Raw genomic sequence first — 19,740 nt, 5'->3', positions numbered from 1 at the left:
TGGCAGAACCAAATGGATTAACATTTGTAAAGTGCCTGGCAATTCCCCCCAAGTATACAGGCTTAAAATGGAGAACTGATTAATCAAAATATCTGCGCATGGGCCCTGGGAACTGCATTTTAATAAGCTCCTGACTTCAGAGATGTGAAGAGCTGGCCCCCTCATTTGGGGTGGAGTCTCATCCATGGGCTTGGGCTTGTGCACAGGGCGGGACCCCTCAGGTGCTGACCTGGTCTTTGGGCTTTGTTGCGAACACCATCTTCTCTGCACTCACCTGACAGGCTGGGACTTGGGCTAAGGTCTGGCCAAGTCTGGCTGGTACAACAGTGCCCTCTAGAGGCCAGACTAGGCCCAGTCACAGCCTCAGATTCAGGGCCCACAGCTCCTCCCTCCTCCCACCCTGCACTGGCTACAGACAGAGGCCCAGCTGATGTGTCTATTGGAACTGAGTTTATTTAAGTACACTGGGCCCCACCAGGCAACGTGGTTTGTGCGAGGCTGTGCGAGGGACAGGCTTGGGCTAAGAGGAGGGAGGTGAGCTGGTTAAGCACACTGCAGTCTGCGGGTCGCCACATCGCTTTCACACACACCTGCTGCTGTGGCCCACACCTGGCAGGGCCTTTGGTCGCTGGACGGCATGGGGGAGAATACTGCCTGGAATCTGGGATCAGGGCAGGTCTTGGTTTCACAGGTGAGGGTGCCGGTGAATATCTGCTAGCCCCAGCTTTGCACCATCTGTGCTGAAGAGCCTTTGGACCACTGCCAGGCCAGCTCAGTCCAGGGTAGGCACCTGGCCCCACTGGACCAGAGGAGGTGAGCCTGAGCCCATTAGCTCCTGGCACTCTGGTCTGGCCCCTCCCTAACCAGACAAGTCCAAAGACAAGAATGGCACAAATCAGCCCAGAGGGGGCCGTCTCACCTCTACAACCTAGTTCCCTTGGGTCAGCTAGCATGGGAAAAGGCAACTTGGTTAACTGCAGCTCCTCCTCCAGTCCTAAGCAGGCTGGATCCCCAACACCCCTCCTTTGCTAGGAGCCTCTGCCAAAGGGTGATTCTACCTCCTGTTTCAGAAAATCCAACCAGCAACCAGCTTGTTGATTCCAATGCAGTGAACAAGTGGAAGAGGGAGAGAGAAAGAAAAAGGCTGGAGTGACTTTGAGCGTAGCCTCTGATCCCAAATGGTCCTAAGGCCTATGGATACTGTCAGTTCACCGTTAGCAGGGAAGGGCAGGGCCCTGGACGCTACACTAAGCTTAGGCGCTGTAAACATTAGTGTGCAAAGGGTGACTGGTGGGCAGGAGGCAATGAGCTCCCTCTCTCCAGTCCCCATAATGAACAAAGCCTTCAATAAATAAAACTGAAGACGGCATTGCCCATGGATGGATGGAAGGCAAGGGCCTGGGGCCAACAGGCTCCTGAAACTCTCCCGAGATCCCTGGATGGGGGCTGGGGGTTGGAGTGTTAATTCTGCCACCAATCAGAAGTAGTACTACTCCTGCCCTCCTCAAATGCCCAGCGTGGTCCTGGTCCCCAGGTGAAGTTGAGCGCATCCTGCCCTCTCCTGACACCAAAGTCTCAGTAATAGCTCCTGGAGTGCTTTTTCCAGCTTTCTAAACCCAAACTGCAACAAAACCAGACAGAACTCAACCCTGGCCCCAGGCCTCAGTCCATGATCAGGAGGCATTGAGAGCAGAATGCTGAGCAAGGGGAGGCGGCAGCTGCCTTGGGCTGCAGGGCACCCTGGGCGGGGTGGGGGTGGGGCTGGCCCAGCCTAGGATGGGCAGCAGCAAGGTCTCCTGGGGGTTGGGTTTACCTCCCTCTCTGTCTCCCTATGGTAGTAAACATAGTCCCACACAGCCAAAGGCCCAGCTGACGGGGCGGGCCCTCTGCCAGCACTCTTCCCTGTCAGGGGCCAGTTAGTGGTCAACCCCAGGTCTCAGGCCGTCACCATCGTGGGTAGTCCATCGTCCTTCCTGGGCCGCGGGTTCCCTGGGATCCCAGGGCCATACGGCACTCGCATACGCGCACACACGCGTACCCACACACCCACACACACACTCATACACACAGGCAGTTCCTCGCAAACATTCCGACTCAAGAAAGCGAGTTTTAAAGTGGAGTTAACTTCAGAGAGAGGTGAAGATGATGTCCCAACATTAGAAGGTTTTCCTGTGGATGGATCGGGCTCCGTCTTCCTCGTATTCCTTCTTAGAGACCCACATCTTCTTAAAGGTGTCCAGAGAGGCGAGGATAGAGCCCCTGGAGTGGAGGGAATCCAAAGGAACAGTGTCAGAGAAGGGGAGTGGGTATTCGTGGAGCCAGCCAGTCCCCCTGGGGCCAAACCAGACCAGGCTTTTCTTCAAAGGTATGGGGTGGTGAGAGGTAATCAATGCCTTTGCTTCCTGTTCCACTCTTATTCCCAGAAGAACTACTCACCCAATCCAAGTGGAATACAGTCTCTCCTGCGGTGCAGATATCTGCAAGGGCGGGTGGAAAGAGGAATCTGAGACATCCATCCTCCCCTCGCCCTCTCCCTTCCGACACTCATCTTTACGGCCAATGCTCACTGCCCGTGAGAGCCAGTGGCTACATGGACACATGTCATACAACAGGCTTTCAGTTCTGTCCCCGCTGGACCCTGTGGCCTCTCTGGGGGCTACCGCGGCCAGCGTGACGCTTACCTGAAGAAACAGGTTTCTGGCAGCCCTAAGTATCTGTGGCTCCCAGGGAAGCTGGGGCTATCTGGGGGCAAGATACGGCTCTGTTGAGGGCTGGCGGGAAGCCGACTGCAAGGCAGGAACCCACTCCTCCATGCAGGATCCCTCCTTCCTCAGACGGGCCAGCTCCCCTCAGCAGTCGCTAAGATGTTGGACTGTGTCACAGGGGAGCAGCCAAAGTCAATCCCCTGTCAGTGTTACAGCTTCCCTGAAGGACCACATGTGGGGCCCTCAGCCTAGCACCCCGCTACATCTGGGTATCAGAACTGCTCCCTTTCGTGAAGGGGGAGGGGGAGGATGCGTCCTCCCCTCTGGCAGGCCTCAGGGGCAGAGCAGAAGCTGGGAGCCATCTGGCGGTGCCCGAAAAGCTCGGGCAGAGCAGGAGGGGAGGCCACACCACGTGGTGCCCCAGACCCCTGGAGGCCTGGTTCCACGAGCCCCTGCCCCCGCCCCCAGCGTATGCTCCTACCCTGATCTTCACGTCTTTCGGAGCCAGTTTCTTCACTTCACTCAGTAGCCTGTCACCAAAACCTGAATGGGCAGCAAAGGAGAATCTCATGTCAATTCTCTGCGCATCTGGGCCCGGCAGGATGTGGCAGCTTCCTGGGGCAGGGCGCTGAGAGCGAAGCCCGACCTTTGAACAGGGTGGAGCCTCCCGAGAGGACGATGTTAGAGAAGAGCGTGCGCCGCAGGTCCATGTCAGACTTCTGGATGGCGAACACCAGCACCTCGTGGATGCCCTCGCTCTCCTCACCGATCAGGTCCGGCCGAAACAGCAGCTCAGGTGCCCGGAATCGGGAAGGACCAATCTGTGGGGTGGGGGGCAAGCTCCTCAGGCTGGGGGGCGGGGCTGAGGTCCCTCTGGGAGTGGGAATGGAAGAGGGCCCTCTGCCCGTGGCTTAGTAACCAGGTGGCTATGAAGGCCGCGCTCAGGGAAGACCTAGTATGTCAAGGGCCCTAAGGAACAAAGACAGGGCTCCTGGGAACAAAAAGGAACAAACAGTGCTCCTGGGAAACTAGAGAGAGGACGCTCCTGTGTGTAATCCTTGCTCTGGCACCTTTCAGCCAAGAGACTTAATATTAATAGATGGATTCATTCATTGGTGGAAATTTCTTCCTGTCGTTGGAGGTCCAGGGAGATGGAACTCACCCTATCCTGTGCCTACGTGGTTAAGGACAGCACTATACATCACTCTTCCTAATGCCCTTCCGACCTAGGAAAATGCCTTTGGTGCCTCCTCCCCTCTACACAGGAGAAGCAAAGTTCCTGGCACCTTGCTCTGCAGGAGACGCTGCAGCTCAAGAGCTACGCTGATCCAGGCAGAGCGCGTAAAGGACCTGACTCCAGCCTCCCTGTGGGAAGTTCTGTTTGGACCCCGAGCTTCTGGGGCCTGAGGAGCCTGAGGGGAGAGGCTCGGCCGCCTACCTCAATGGTGCTGCCGTCGGGCAGGTAGTACTGCGCCTTCTCCGTCTCTAGTGTCTCATCCTTCTGGGGGTTTATGGATAGGTAGCAGGCTCTCTGCAGAACCAAGCACAAGTCAGGCAGGTAGGAAATCTGACGCCTACCCAGTCAAAGTCCCTGGGAGTGACGTGCTGCTGCAGAAACCTGCCCATTGCACTGCTTGCCCTACAGGTCGTTAGAGCTGCCTATCCCAAGTGCCACCCAGTGAAGGCTGACCAATCTCCCTGCCCCTTCTTAGGATGTGCATCTCCACCTGCTCCACCTTCCTGGTGGGCAAGCGTGGCGACCTGGCTTTCTGAATTTGGGTCTGAGACCAAACCCTAATTTTAGTCCAGACTCAGGTGTTTTTCTCCTACTACTCATACGGTTCTGGGTCCCGCCTACCCAGCTCAGAGGTCTCCCTAGAGCGATAGGTGGCAGGAGGCTTCATTTTACTTAAAAAGAAAATAGTATTCTGACTTCTTCAAGGATGTAAAAGAATATATGTAACTTGTACACAATGTATAAAAAACATTAAATAAATAAATGAGCACGCGTGTGCTCGTCACCCAGTGGAGGGAAGAGAGGCAGCTCCCTTTCCTCCACAAGATGGCAGCACTTTGGAAGGCAAATCCGTGAGGGTGAGGGGACCCAGCTGGCGATCACACAGCTGCCAGAAGGCCTGGTAGGGGAGGGCAGAGCCTGATCCCCAAGACAGGAGCTTCGCCGCTCTCCACTCCAGGTCATGGAGGGTCCTGGCTGCTGTTCCCATTCCCTCTCCCAGCCCTGGGCCCATGGAGGCAACACTCACTTCTTTTATGGCCTTGACAATCTCAAACTCGGAGGATGAGTGGAAATCGTAGCCTTCCTTGCGCAGGTAGAGGCGAAGGAAGCGAGAGACGTCCCGGCCAGCGATGTCGATGCGCATGATTGAGTGGGGCATGGCGAAGCCCTCGTAAATGGGCACCGCGTGGGTGACGCCATCCCCAGAATCCAGCACCACACCCGTGGTCCTGCCGGTGGCATAACTGAAGCAAAGAGGGCAAACCATCACTAACCCCTGCCTCCTCACTGTAGGAAGAAACTCACTTCTTGCTAAAGTTCAATGTCAGCTAAACGAAAGCCTGCTTTCTCCAGAAGCCTTCAACTGGACTGAATACGCAGGCAGCCTAAGCGCTGAAGTAAGCAAGCCTGGAATGTCTGAAGGAAAGGACCTGAGCCTCTCCAAGTTCCTTCCCCAGCCCCCAGAAGAGCAGGCCTTCCAACTGCAGGAGATGGCTTGGTCTTCAACTGCCTCAGGGACCCAGCCTGAGGGACAGTTTCTCCTCTCTAGACAAGAAGAAAAAACCCAAATGCCTACAGGGGTCAGGCAGGAAGAGTGAATGAGTAAAAGAAAATAAGAATATTTTCACTTTCATAAAAAACTAGCTTTTTCCCCACGTGGCCCTCTAGGTCTGTCCTTAGTTTTTTCTCTTTTGGTAAGGACAAGGGCACAGACAGATATTTCTCTGATATGAGAGGGAAAACCCACAGTGTTTCATAAATCGTAACCGACATTCTGCCTTTGTGCTGGGAGGACAACAGGCGGTGGGAGGGGACTGTGGTGAAGCCGCGCTTGCAAACCCTGTCTAAAATGGCAGCTGCCATTTCATTTCCGCTCCAGCTGATTTTTGTTCTAGAAGAATGTAGGCCCAGCATTATCAGATCTTCCCATTTTTTCAGAGAAGCTGGAAGTTTGCATTTGATAGGAAATGTCCCAATTTTTAAAGGCTGGCTCACAATTTGTCAACGAGGCCAAACACATGCCGTCTGCGGGTCATCAGTGTATGATCACAGCAACAGACCTAACCCTGGTGTGAGGCAGGCTGGGAGCATGACAGAATGATGGGGGCATGAGAACAAGGACCACGGAGGTGTTTTCATCATGACCCTATAGCCACCCTTGAAGAGCGCCCAGCACAAGTAGGTCCTGAAAAAATACCTGAACTCATTACAGGAGCCTGCAGGGAGAGCTGTCGCAGCACGTGGCCTTCCAAGCAGGCTGAGTGGAGAGCCTTTGGCGCCAAACCGGCAAGGAGTGCCGAGACTGGGAGACAGCCTCAACGTTCCCTTTCCCACCATCCTTAACCTTCCCTGGTAGGGGTGCTCAGGTAGCTCTGAACCAACCCCAAGAAGGGGCAGCCTTGATTCTGCCAAGGGAATGCTTTCCTCGCAAGGGGCCAGGCTAGCTAGCCAGCTGCTACTCACAGGCTGAGCACAGCTTGCATGGAGATGAAAAGGGCTGGCACATTGAAGGTCTCGAAGAAAACTTCAGCAGCTCGTTCTCGGTTTTTCCGCGGGTTTAAAGGTGCTTCCGTCAGGAGCACAGGATGCTGGTGAAAGATGCCCAGATGGTGATCAGGGTGAGGCCAGAGTCCCACCCCTCATTAGTACTGTGTGGCTGGCTGGAGAGCCCAGGTGACTTTGTCAACCTCCCTCCAAAAAAGGGCAACCTGGGCTTGTCATGTATCCCTACCCAAGTCAGTTTCTCAATTTTCCAAATTCACGCCCCTTTCAAGTCTCATTCTGTCCTCACCTCCATGCCCTCTATTCCTCTCCTTGTCCTTCAAGATTCTTATACAGGCCCTTGTACCTACTGTATAGCTGCAATTGTCAAGGTTTTGCTAAACTCTAAATTCGGAATTATTATGATTAAAAAAATAGTTAAAAATTTTTTTAATAAATTACAATAGTGACTGTACTTTTAAAAAACAGAACATATCCCGCCCCTGGAAATTCTGATAAACCTAGTATACACCTTCCTTTGTGTTTCTGAGTTGAGAGTTCCTTCCTTAGAAGTTAAAGAGTATAGGCTCTGAAGTCTGAAAGATGTGAGTTTGAATCCCAGCTCTACCACTCTATTCACTGGGTGATCCTGGAAACACCACCTGGCTTCTCTGAACTTCTGTTCCCTTGTTTGTTTGTTAAGATTTATTTATTTATTTATTTAATTTTTGGCTGCGTTGGGTCTTCGTTGCTGCACGTGGGCTTTCTCTGGTTGTGGCAAGCGGGGGCTACACTTCATTGTGGTGAGCGGGTTTCTCATTGCGGTGGCTTCTCTTGTTGCAGGCTCTAGGTGCACGGGCTTCAATAGTTGCAGAGTGTTGGGCTCAGTAGTTGTGGCTCGCAGGCTCTAGAGCACAGGCTGAGTAGTTGTGGCACACAGGCTTAGTTGCTCCATGGCTTGTGGGATCTTCCTGGCTCGGGGATGGAACCCATGTCCCCTGCACTGGCAGGCAAATTCTTAACCACTGCTCCACCAGGGAAGTCCTGTTCCCTTGTTTGTAAAACGGACATAATACTACCTGTATCTCATAGGAATGCTGTGAAGATTAACGCAAACATGTCTGAAGAGCACATGGCCTGGGGACTTCCCTGGTGGTCCAGCGGTTAAGACTCCACACTCCCAATGCAGGGGGCCCGGTTTGATCCCTGCTCAGGGAACCAGATCCTGCATGCCATAACTAAAAGATCCCATGTGCCACAATTAAAGATTCTGCACACCACAACGAAGATCCCACACGTGGCAACTAAGACCCCGCGCAGCCAGATAAGTAAATAAATAAATATAAAAAAAAAAAAAAAAAAAAAAAGCACGTGGCCTGGTGCCTAGAACATACGATGCAAACACTCATGGCAGTTATCATCGTCATCCGCCCATCCCTGGGGCAGGGGTTCTGTCTGCTCGCACACCCTGCAGGGGCGCCCCGCACACAGGACCCTCACCTCCTCTGAGAAAGTCTGCAGCTGGTCCTTGGAATAGACGTACTGCCAGATGCGCTCCATGTCATTCCAGTCCTTGACGATGCCATGCTCCATGGGGTAGCGGATGGAGAGCAGCCCTCGGTGCTCCTGGGGGCAGAGAGCAGCACTTACAACAGCAGCCAGCTTCTCAGGAGGGCTGCCAGGTAGACCCTGCTCTTCCAGGGTCTGCAATCCTCACCCTCAGCTAAGGGCGGGCCACCCACCCTCCAAGTCTCTAAACTGTATGCTGCAAACTGCGTTCAGTGCCCAACCAGCTGGCAAAGCTGAGGGCTTCTGCATTTCCGTGGGCCGCTGGGTGGCACCCTTCTCATTGCCTGGTCCCAGGACACAATCTCCAGGCATTTGCAGCCAAGGTTGGCAACAATGATTCTGTTGTTTTGCTTCTAGAAGCTGCCTGAGGGCTCTGCCAAACTGTGCTAATTAACTTATCCCTGGGGTATCCCAGCTGGAATCTCCCCCCAATCACTTCTGCCAAAAAACAACCAAGCCAGTCAATTAGATCATTGGCAGCGCAGTGACAGAGTACAGAAGGAAGGCAAAAGCCCTCTTTTCTAGACTGGTCTCTATTTCCCAAAGTGGGGTTCCAGGCATTTTTCTCCAAAACCAGAGGCGGTTCTTGGGAGAAATAAACCAACTAGGTTTATTCTCTCTAGAATGAGAGCCCAGAAGGGGAGATTTCAAGAGGAAGTTGCTCCTTTTACTCATGGCCATGTCCAACTGTGGGACACTACCCAATTGGGGCATAATGAAGGTCCCCTGCTGGCTTGAGGGGGACCTTCAAGCCCTTCTTCAGTAGGACTGGGGATTACCTCCGCTTTGGGGCCAATGAAGATGTCGCCTTCGAGGGCGCCCGCCATGACACGAACGTGCTTGGGTCTGCCCACACTACAAAAGAGAGCGGGGAGGACCATCACTTTTCATTTCATGACAGAACACAAGACAGAACTCAGGAAGGATGTACTGATGCACGTACTTGGATGGGAAGAAATATACTCCATTCTACTGTGATTATTGTTGAGGAATGAATTATAGTTGTTTTTGATTTTCTTCTTTCTACTTTTCTGAACTTCCCACAATTTCTCTAATGAACATGTATTATTTTATTTTTTGTATTTATTAAGTCATTTGTATATTATTTCATATATTTCATGTATTTATATTATTTTATAAGTTATTAAAACAAATTCTGGAGGATTCAATACCTCTAGTTCTTTTCTTTCCCCAGTATACATGCAGATCAAGAGAGACAGGGAAACAAGAATTCATTTAGAATGATTAACTAAAAAAGTTTCTGTCTCCTTAGCCTCCTGCCCAGGCCTTCTCTTAAGGAAAACTGTGATGTTGTAACTGACAGATGGCCTTTCCTCCTTTTTCTACTGCTTTGAGCCCCTTTCCCAAGCACCCATGCCCTTTTCCTGCCTGTAGTCTCTCTGCCTTAGGAAGAAAGTGCTTAGAAAAAAACTCATTTTCACTAGGATGGTAGGTATGGTTTAATGTTAAACCCCATCCTGGGTGACAGGAGAATTTTAAGAAGAGGGCTCCATGAAGAGACTGTCACCCAAAGCAGTGAGTCACCAATGATAAAATTTTGGCATCAGATAAAATCAAATTAAAAAAAATTCGCCTCTCAAATTGTACGATACTGGCAACTGTTTGCTTACACCCAAAGCCAGCTCCTGTCCCTTGCTTGTTGTTTTGAGTACCGAGGCGGACCCAAATGAGAGATCCTTTCTCCCTAAAAGATGGAGGGATGACACCATAATAAAGCTGACATGCCTCCCAAACTTCTGACTAAGCTACTGAATGACTTACTAGTTTGGAAAGCAGTATTTGGGGATCTGATCACCAGCAAAACCAGCTTTAATCACACCAGATCCCTGAGGAGAGAGAGAAAGAGAAGTCAGAATATCACAAAAACAAGAGCAGAATATATATCATACAGTATGTATAATACGGTTCCATCTTTATTTTAAAAAGAGAGAGACCTTATATTTATGTATGGTGTAGCCACTTGTATGAGTATTTGAACAGTATGCATGCCAAAGGGAGGGCAGTGGGGCTGGAGATGGCGAGGGGAATTTCTATTGCACACTCTGAGTATTACTTGATTTTTATGTATTCTTTGACTTTTCTACATTGAACATGTTTTACTTTTGGAATTAAAAAGGTAAATTAGTATTAATAAAGGGAAAAAACAGAGAACACTTGAGGAGAGAAGAGGAAAGTACCTAGAAGCACCAAAACAGCCAAGTTTAGGACCATAACCAAGGTCGGGAGGGCACATGATTCTGTTACAGTGCCATGGAATGCTTCTAACCTACTTTCCCAGCTCAGACCTGAACTATCCCTGCCCTCCAGATCCTCTATGACAGACACCACCATGAGCACAGCCATACTTGAAGTAAACTCCAATATGACACAGGTTGTCTGGTTCTGACTGCAGGGGCAGACCACCATGCTTTGTTGGGGGTTTGTGGTGGTTGTTTTTATTTTTTCACTATGTTTTGCTTTACGCATTGGTCTCTTGATGGTAAAGAGCAGGAAAACCCTAAAGCACTGTCTGAGAAGAATCTGACATCTCCCACCATCATTTCTGGTACTAGCCAAAGTAAACATTGACTCTGGACATCAACTCCGTGCAAGACAGATGTCGAGGCTTGATACTGCTTGCAGATTCACCGTTTTCTTCCTTCTTAATTGTTCTACCGCCACACCTGATACTCTCATCCTTCAACCCCCAACACAGTTTGCAGCTGCAAGTGTAATTAGGGCAAGCCTTCTCCTTCTGCCTGTTGACCACTTCTCCTGGTGCGGAGTGTAATACTGATATTTCAGAACCCACACAACAAGCAGTAAACACACCAGGAGATGATAAATAGCCAAGGTTACCTTGGTATCAAAGGCTTCCTGACAATACCCCTGGATCCCTCTCTGTCTCTTATTCCTGCTCTTCTATAGGAGAAGGGTGGGGGTGGAGTGGGGTGAGATGGGCCATCCCAGTGCCTGATTCTAGCAAGCCAGAGGAAGGAGGTAAGAAGTGGTTGAAGGACAGGGAGAGCGGTATGGGAGGAGAGTAGGGAAAGCCAGTTCTCTAAGACAGCAGGAACCTCTGCCAAAAGAAAAGAGAAAACAGGAGACAATGTGCAAACTCACTGGCCTGGGCAGAACAGCAAGGAGCCTGGAAAAGGTGCAGCTGTAAACTGAGCCGAAAGACCAGGAAGGAGGGAAGGACAATCCTACTGCAAACCCAAGGGCTCTGGGACAGCAGCACGGCTAGTGAGAAGAACACTATACAAGAGAACTCTGGGAACTTGTTAGCTCAAGCTTGCAATAATTGCCCACTGACTTCATCTGGGTGTGGTGATGCCAACAGACTAACTGGGTCTCCTGGCAGAGGCTGAAAACAAGGAAAGTAATCTAGAGTCTGTGCTTTAGACTCTAGATTTTTTTTGGGGGGGTGGGGTGGTAGTGGTGGTGGTTGTGCTGCGTAGCATAAGGGGAGTTCCCCGACCAGACCAGGGATTGAACCCATGCCCCCTGCAGCGGAAGCGGGAAGTCTTAACCACTGGGTTGCCAGGGAAGTCCCTAGATATTTTTAAGAGAGGACTTTCCTGCATTTTGATTTTGAGTTTACTAGCAAAAGGACTGGAGGCTGAGTGACAAGGCAGATTAAAACGTTAGGTTCTTTTCTTTCTCTCTATCCTTCCCAGTAAGTGTATAACAGGCCCAGTTCAAATATCACCACCTTGCTCCTGAAGAATAATCCCCAGTTGGAATTAATTATCCTCTTCCTATTATCTCCCTAAATCACCATTACCTGTTTCACTAGGTAGCATAAATTTCATTCTGCTTTTTTTTAATATATATTTTTTGATGTGGACCATTTTTTAAAGTCTTTATTGAATTTGTTACAACTTCTGTTTTATGTTTTGTTGTTTTGGTCACAAGACATGTGGGATCTTAGTTCCTGGACCAGGGATCAAACCCACACCCCATACATTGGAAGGCAAAGTCTTAACCACAGGACTGCCAGGGAAGTCCCCTCATTCTGCTTTCTATTCACATTTATGGTTTCCATTTTTCTCTCTTTTCAGCGCAAATTCCTTGAAGTCAGAGATTTTCTATATCAGCAGTATCTGACATTTGCAGGGTACTCGAATCGATGGTGGCCGACTAAAGTGAAAACCAAGCTCAAATGATTGGCAGATGAAGCCTAAAGTATGCAACCTGAATGAGCAGCTGGAATGCCAGAAGCCCTAGGCAGAGGTAGTGCAGGGAAGGCGAAGGCAGTGCTGGGAATGATGCACAAGGTGGAACCAGACCCAGCTTGTCCCTGCAGCCCCACCAGCTGCCTGGCAGGCCAGCTGGTGGGTGAAGAATGGGTGGGGACGGGGAGTTGGCTGAGTTGCCTCTATTCTGCTCAAGCCATAGTGTAAGAGCATATAAAAGGGTCATGTCAATTTCTTCAGGGTTATGTCAATTTCTTTAATAGTATTTGTAACTAGGAACTGTATACCTGGCAAATGAGCTGCCACTCTGTTATTCACTCTGGCAAAGTGAAGTAAACAAATGCCTTGTAGAGGCTACTTGAAAAAGTAGTCTCATTAAATATTTGATTTTGGAGACTTGAGTCTGCTGCCAGCCACCACTGATCATTCTGCTTCTGATGCAGGCAAACAAATAGCAAATCCCTCATCAAGGCTCTCCCACTACCTGCTGGCTATAGGACTTGTGGCTTGGGCAACCTTATCCTAAGCACAGATTATTGACATGCTGGGAAGGAGGCTACTTGTCTGCCATTTTACAAATGAGAAGAGGGCGTTGACAGGTGGAGCCTCAGATTCTAGGACACTGGTGGCCCATTTTGGCCCAAAGATGTATTTTGTTTGGTCCACAAAGTAGTTTTTTAAAAACAACTTTATTGAGATAAAATTCACATGCCATCCAATTTACCCATTTAAGGTGTATAATTCAATGGTTCTTAGTATATTCACAGAGCTGTACAATCATTCACCACAATCAATTTTAGAACTTTTTCATCATCCCCCAAAGAAATGCTGTATCCGTTGGCAGCTACTCTCCATCCTTACAGCGCCCCCACTCCCCAGCCCTAGGCAACTACTAATCTACCATCTACTTTCTGTCTCCACAGACCACAAACTACTTTTACATTAACTTTTACCAGTTAAAAATTTGAGATTGCATATGAAATTTAATACTTCTGATTTCTCTTGAAAAATCAGAAGATATAGCAACACTGGGCCTGCATTCCTGCATGGGGACAACTGGCTGGAAATGAGAAGCAGCTGGCCCTTTGGTCAGGTGTGCTCAATGCACATTCCCGATTCCTCACACTGTCATTAAGGCTACCTCCCCCCCGCCCTTTTTAATGTATCTGCTTGGACTCTGCAGACACTGAGTTTGAGACCCCTATTCTAGACATTCTTTCTAGCTTGATATGAAGCACATCCATGGCTTTCAAAATACACATAACGGAACAGTGAGATTATCTCTACAAGCAACCTCCTCTTCACTCTGTCAAACTAGGAATGGACTCTTGCCAGTTGTACAACTAACAGCCTGAAAGTCACACCACAAGTGATGGTGTTAATTAAATATATTGATTTCATTTCCTCAGCGAATTCTAGTGTTCCTTAAACTTAAGTGAATCAGCAGATCTTAAGAGCTGATGACAAATTGTTAAAAAAGAGACAATTAGTGAAATTTGAACATTGACTAGATATTTGATGATATTAAGGAATTATTGTTAATTTTATTAGGTTTGATAATAGTATATTGGTTATGTTTTTAAAAGAGTGTGGAAGAGGGACGTGGGTGGGAATGTAGATTGGCCGAGTTGCTAACTGTTTCGGCTAGGTGATGGGTACATGTTTGTTATACTGTTCCCCCTCCTTTTGTTTACTTTTGAAATTTTCTACAATAAGCAGAGCTGGCAAATAAGATGATAGCACTTAAGTAAAAATTCAAAACATAAATACTATACATACACACGGTATAAAATATGTGTCCATAAAATCATGAATGGAAAGAAGCACGTCAATTTTACGATGATGGTTTGCTTCTGGGGTTATGTCTGGACCAGAAAGAAAGGATGGGATTGTGGATGGGTACACAGAGGCTTCAATTATATCTGTAATGTTTATTTCCTAAAAAATTCTGAAGCAATTATGGCAAATGACAACATTTATTAAATCGGGGTGGAAGACACATGCTACATGGGTACTTGTTATATACTTCTCTGAACTCTTCTGTGTGTTTAAAATATCTCACTTTTCAAACAGGGGGCTGAAGCAGCATAACATCCCCCCAAAACAGTTAAATTCTTAGCCTGAAGAGCTTGTAAAGATCTGATATTGTTCCTGCATTTAGGCCCACATAGCACGGTCATGAAGACAATTTTAAGACTGACCAGAATGTTGATCCATTTTAGTAAAGAACTTAACCTTTGAGATCTTTGCAAAGATTTGAGCTTCAGAATAAACATAGTATTCTAATCAAAGTGTTGTAGTCCTCAAAATGTGGCCTGGGAGCTGCCCTCCTCTTTCTCATATTACTATTTACGATATGCCTTTGTGAAGAATGACATGTTTTTTAAAATACCCATCACTTTATTGTTGTCATTGTCATTAAATCTCTCGCTCCCTCTCTCACACACACACACACACCTCTCCATTTTTCTTGTTAAATTCTGATGAATTGGTTTGGTGCCAAAAGTGGATGAAAGGGGTGGTCAACAGTAGTCTTAAGACTGGGAAAGGCTGTGAACTGATAATGGGGCTGTTCTCTCCTTTCCCTGCTTTCTTTGCTCTCCTTTCTTTTAATTACACTCTCCTTAGTCCACAAATAAAATTGTGGCAGCATGGTAAGCTATAGAGCTGTTAAATCTGCTAGAGACACATTATTCTCATAATACAAAGTTGGTTCAAATATTTCAAATGATTTTTCCTACCCATTTTTCACTTTGAAACAAAACAAAACTCTCTAAATATCAAACAGCAAGAACTTCCTGAGGCCCCAAATCTAAAACTGTGGCAGATGCTCAATAAATCCTAATGGGAAAATTATTTATGTTTCTTCTACTTTATCTTTTGGTGGGATTGTTGGCAAAATAAAGGAAATGTTGGGACTTCCCTGGTGCAGTGATTAAGAACCTGCCTGCCAATGCAGGGGACAAGGGTTCCATCTCTGGGCCGAGAAGATCCCACATGCCTTGGAGCAACTAAGCCCATGTGCCATAACTAGTGAGCCCATGTGCCACAACTACTGAAGCCTGCACACCTAAAGCCCATGCTCCACAACAAAAGAAGCCACCACAGTGAGAAGCCCATGCACCTCAACGAAGAGTAGATCCTGCTCCTTGCAACTAGAGAAAGCCCGCACGCAGCAATGAAGACCCAACGCAGACAAAAATAAATAAATTAATTAATCAAAAAAAAATAAAGGAGGGACTTCGTAGGTGGCACAGTGGTTAAGAATCCACCTGCCAATGCAGGAGACAAGGGTTCGAGCCTTGCTCTGGGAAGATCCCACATGCTGCGGAGCAACTAAGCCTGCGTGCCACAACTATTGAGCCCGTGTGCCGCAACTACTGAAGCCCATGTGCCTAGAGCCTGTGCTCTGCAACAAGAAGCCATGGCAATGAGGAGCCCGCACACCACAATGAAGAGTAGCCCCTGCTCCTCGCAACTAGAGAAAGCCTGTGTGCAGCAACGAAGACCCAACTCAGCCAATAAATGAATTAAATAAATTTATATAGATATATAAAAGGAAATGTTTTCCCAAAGAAAAAACAAGTCTATTCCTTAAGTCTTAAAACTGAAAATGCACCACTGCTTTGATGCATTTCAAATACACTACCAAGAAAGAGAAAGAAGGAACTAAGAAGCATTCGCTTAAGTGACATTAAAGAAAATGGTTGGAGATAGAACCACTGCCCAACAATTCTAGAAGCACAGGATCTGGTGGGATGGACAGACTGCTCCTTCTGCATTGCTGATGAAAACAGGAAACTGCTATTTTTTTTTTCTTTTTAAAACTAAGAAAAAGGCAGATGAAGCACACACAAGCTGGCTGAAGAGAGAAATAGCATTCTCAGAAAATCAACATCAAGAACAAAGAGTCCTACTCAACCCCATGCAGTAACTAACTATCCGCCACCCCCCCCACCCTTTCTTTATTTAGGGACATTTTTGTTACTGTGATAGAGATATTCAGTCATTTATCCCCCCATCCATCAATAAAATTAAAAATCCAATGTGCACATAGTGGTGCCAGGCCCTAGATGCTGTATGTGTGGAAGGAGGTGGGGAAGGAGAGAGTAGTGAAAAATGAAGGAATACCGTCTTTTCCCACCAGGACTTAATAGTCTAATGAAGGAGACAAAAAAAAAAAAAAAAAAAAAAAAATCCTCCCCAAAATGAGATGTCTCACTGAGCTCTACCTCCTTCCTAGAGAGAAGGAAAGCTAACTAAAGAAGCACCTTTCCTTGGAATAAGCAAAGAATTTAGAACACAATCTCAATGAGTCTTGGCTCTTCAATTCATAAACCATGTGGTTTGAATACTGTTACTTAGCCTCTCCAAGCCTCGCTTTTCTGCATATTTCAAGTCCTATCTACATATCAGTGTTAAAGCTTAAATGAGATGATGCAAATGAAAGGACCTTGCAAGTGCGGAAGGTCCCGACGGCAGAATCAACAGAGTGAATCTGACAGTCAGCTTAAGACGGAGGAAACTGGCAGTTTTTCCTCAATGGAGGGACTTTGGAAGCAACCATTCTCGGTGGGACCAATCCTTTGAGTGGAAGACAAAAACCCACTTTTTTTTTTTTTTAAACTGCCTCCTTCCGCCAAAAATAAGAGCTGTATTTAGATTCTTTCCATTTGTCACTGATGCATTTGCGTGGGGTACTATGAAGAGGAATAACGGATAAGGCACCAGATGTAGGGCACCTACACTATGCGACCTTGGGCTCACTTTTATCTCTTCGCGCTTCAGTTTTCCCATTTGTAAAACGAGGATCAAAATTCCTGCCTTAACTATTCACCCGGTTTTTGTGAGGATCCAATTCGAATGTATGTGAACCCCCGTGTAAGCGCAAGAGCGCCTGGCCATAATTATGCTTAGTAATTTTTCCCCCAGCAACTAGGGGGGAAGGTTCCGAAGAGGAAGGTACCTCCCTGCTCGCTTTGTCATTCTCCCCTCTTCTCGACCTTTACTAACGCTGTAACTTATAATCACAAAAATAACCGAAATCCTAAGGCCATTTCTGCCACCAGACTCTCGGGCCACACCCAGATACACCGCCAAGCCGCCCAGGCGGCTCGGGACCGAAGGAAACTTAGCCCTTCTCCACCCGCGGGCGGGCCCTAGCGGGTCAGGCCCCACCACTGGGCGTCCTTGAAACCAATCCCAACAGCCCTCGAGCACCGCCCCGCCCCTTAGAGAGGGGGAACACTATGGCGGCCCGGAAGAACGGCACCCGCGCGAGCCAATCACCGCAGAGGGCTGCCCTCATCCGGCGAGGCCCGGAGGCGGGGTCATCGGTCAAGATGGACAGCCAGAGCAGCCAATAGAGTTACCGGAAACTGGGGAGGGGCGGGCGCCAGGCGCTCACACAGCGGTTAAGGCCCCTAGAGCCAAGGGCCCAAGGACCCTGCTCGGACTACAACCCTTCCCTTTATCCATCCCAAGGTTCCCCACCCCATGGTTGCTGGCCGGCTGGCCGCCCTGTCTGCAGACTATGGGTCGGGGGAGCACGGAGGCGGCGGCGGCTGAACCCGCCTGACAGGCCGGGCCAGTGACAAAGAGCCGGCGGCCCAGACTGAAACACGGGAAGCGATCCCTTCGGGGAGGAGAGCATAAGCCCCGCTAGGGGGATGCAACTCACGTTGTCGATCACGACAGGCTGGTTGGCGATCACATCGTAGGACTCCATGGCAGAGGAATCTCTCCTTCCGAGGAAGGAACTGCCAGCCCGGTCCGCCGCTAACGCTACTGACACGCATGCGCAGTCTAGCCGCCGGTACAGGGCGGCCAGGGAGCGGCCTGACCTCGCTTCCGAAGAACTACAACACCCAGCATGCCTTGCACCTGAGTTAGAAAGCCTGGCAGCTTCAGAGCCCCGCCTAGCTTAAGGGACGCGGCGTCGCATTTCCGACGCACAGTGCCCTGGGCTCTGTAGTCTCCGTAGATAAATAGAAGGGGACGCCGATTGATGGTTGCATTGCATGCCTGGATCTGTAGTCCCTTTGAAGTGATTCGCGGTGCATGCTGAAGTATGTAGTCTTGAGTACTTGTCTGTATTTCGGTTTAGATTGATCAGTAGTTCGTGGATGTTTGCATTTTACAGGTCAGTCCTTCTACTCCCCACCCTGGACAATATGAGGTTGCCATTTTTTTATATTGGTCTATAAGACATTAATAAACATCTATTACAAAATAGAGTTTTTAAACATCTATTACCATCGCACTCTAATAAAAGGAAATTTTAATACAAATGGGGAGGAGCATTACCAGAACAAAGGAAAATAATTTATATTGCATAAAATTTGCTTTTTTTGAAAAAAGTACATTTTTGTTGATTTTTTCATTTTTTTCTGGATAGGTGTAAACTTGGCAACATGTTAACATTGGTCTGAAGACTGGCATTTGGAACTACTGGTATAGATGATATTTTGGTCATCAAAACATTGTTCATATAAACTTCAGGAACTGCTCTAGTATATCTTTAATTTTCATGGGGAGTTAGAATTAACATTGATGAATGAGAAAATGAAAGTGAAGAGAGATTATGTGTCACTGCTTTCTAATGAGCCCAGTGCATTTTCCTCTAAATTATTTCCTCCGTCCCTCCAAGTTGCAGGGACCCTTTAGTTAACAGTACCAGTAGTCAGGACTCTCTTCTATCCCTTTCTCTTGGAATTTCTTCAAGATCATTGAGTGGAAGACATTCTTGTATGAAAAGTTATTGTAGGCAGGAAAATAATTCCCAACCAGGTGCCTTAGGAATTAAAAAATTTCCCAGTTACAGAGAGTCAGAGGTAATGGAGAAGGGCAAGTTCATAGTAAATAATAAATATTGGTGTTCCTCAAGGCAACCTGCATACATCTGCCTAAAACAGAACAAAGAAGAAAGTGTCATCATTGTTGAAAACATTTATTAAATAATCACCAAGTCCATACAGAGTAAAGTAAGTCAGAAAGAGAAAAACAAATATCATGTAATATCCCTTATATGTGGAATCTAGAAAATGGTACAGATGAACTTATGGTCAAAGCAGAAACTGAGTCACAGATGTAGAGAACAAACTTATGGTTATCAAGGGGGGAAGGGGCAGGTGGGACGAACTGGGAGATTGGGATTGACATATATACACTACTACATATAAAATAGATAACTAATGAGAACCTACTGTTTAGCACAGGGAACCCTACTCAATGATCTCTGGTGACCTGAATGGGAAGGAAATCTTAAAAAGAGTGGATATACATATACCTATAACTGATTCACTTTGCTGTACATCAGAAACTAACACAACATTGTAAAGCAACTATACTCTAATAAAAATAATCACCAAGTCTATTTAAGTGGCCCTAATTTAAGTCTTGTTACTTTCTGACAGAACTCCAAAATAGGTATTTCAACATATGACCCCTGAATTTGGCGGTGTTAGTGTCAGTCAGTATGGTCACTGGATATTCAAAGACGGTGGGAAATATTTAGACTTATAATCTATTAAAACTAATGCTACATGGA

At 47.7% G+C, this 19,740-nt stretch overlaps 1 protein-coding gene across 2 annotated transcripts; it reads right to left on the bottom strand.

Moving 5' to 3' along the window:
- Positions 1–433: 433 nt before the first annotated feature.
- ACTR1A (actin related protein 1A) lies at positions 434–18,052 on the bottom strand. Of its 2 annotated transcripts, XM_057735759.1 has the most exons (11): positions 17,872–18,052; positions 9,775–9,839; positions 8,772–8,847; positions 7,924–8,049; positions 6,406–6,530; positions 4,970–5,186; positions 4,144–4,236; positions 3,352–3,526; positions 3,187–3,248; positions 2,437–2,477; positions 434–2,259 (listed from the first exon to the last, which is right to left on the bottom strand). In XM_057735759.1, the coding sequence occupies exons 1-11, from the start codon at positions 17,917–17,919 to the stop codon at positions 2,157–2,159; spliced, it is 1,131 nt and encodes a 376-aa protein (XP_057591742.1). In that variant the 5' UTR covers positions 17,920–18,052; the 3' UTR covers positions 434–2,156. The 2 variants fall into 2 exon arrangements, with proteins under 2 accessions (XP_057591742.1, XP_057591743.1); XM_057735760.1 differs by lacking the exon at positions 9,775–9,839 and having other exon boundaries at positions 17,872–18,002.
- Positions 18,053–19,740: the final 1,688 nt, after the last annotated feature.

This window comes from Hippopotamus amphibius, chromosome 5 (genome assembly GCF_030028045.1).
Source record: "Hippopotamus amphibius kiboko isolate mHipAmp2 chromosome 5, mHipAmp2.hap2, whole genome shotgun sequence".
NCBI classification, from domain to species: domain Eukaryota; kingdom Metazoa; phylum Chordata; class Mammalia; order Artiodactyla; family Hippopotamidae; genus Hippopotamus; species Hippopotamus amphibius.
Note: the sequence above shows the minus strand (reverse complement) of the source record. Positions and strands in the feature narration are given on the sequence as shown.

What these genes read in the sequence shown, in the direction of transcription:
- ACTR1A (XM_057735759.1), bottom strand. Translation starts at nt 17,919, where the DNA reads ATGGAGTCCTACGATGTGATCGCCAACCAGCCTGTCGTGATCGACAAC. An exon ending in CCGACGGCAGCACCATTGAG is followed by an intron (nt 3,527 to 4,143) that starts GTAGGCGGCCGA and finishes CCCACCCCACAG; the next exon opens with ATTGGTCCTTCCCGATTCCG. An exon ending in CGAAAGACGTGAAGATCAGG is followed by an intron (nt 2,478 to 3,186) that starts GTAGGAGCATAC and finishes CCGCCCTTGCAG; the next exon opens with ATATCTGCACCGCAGGAGAG.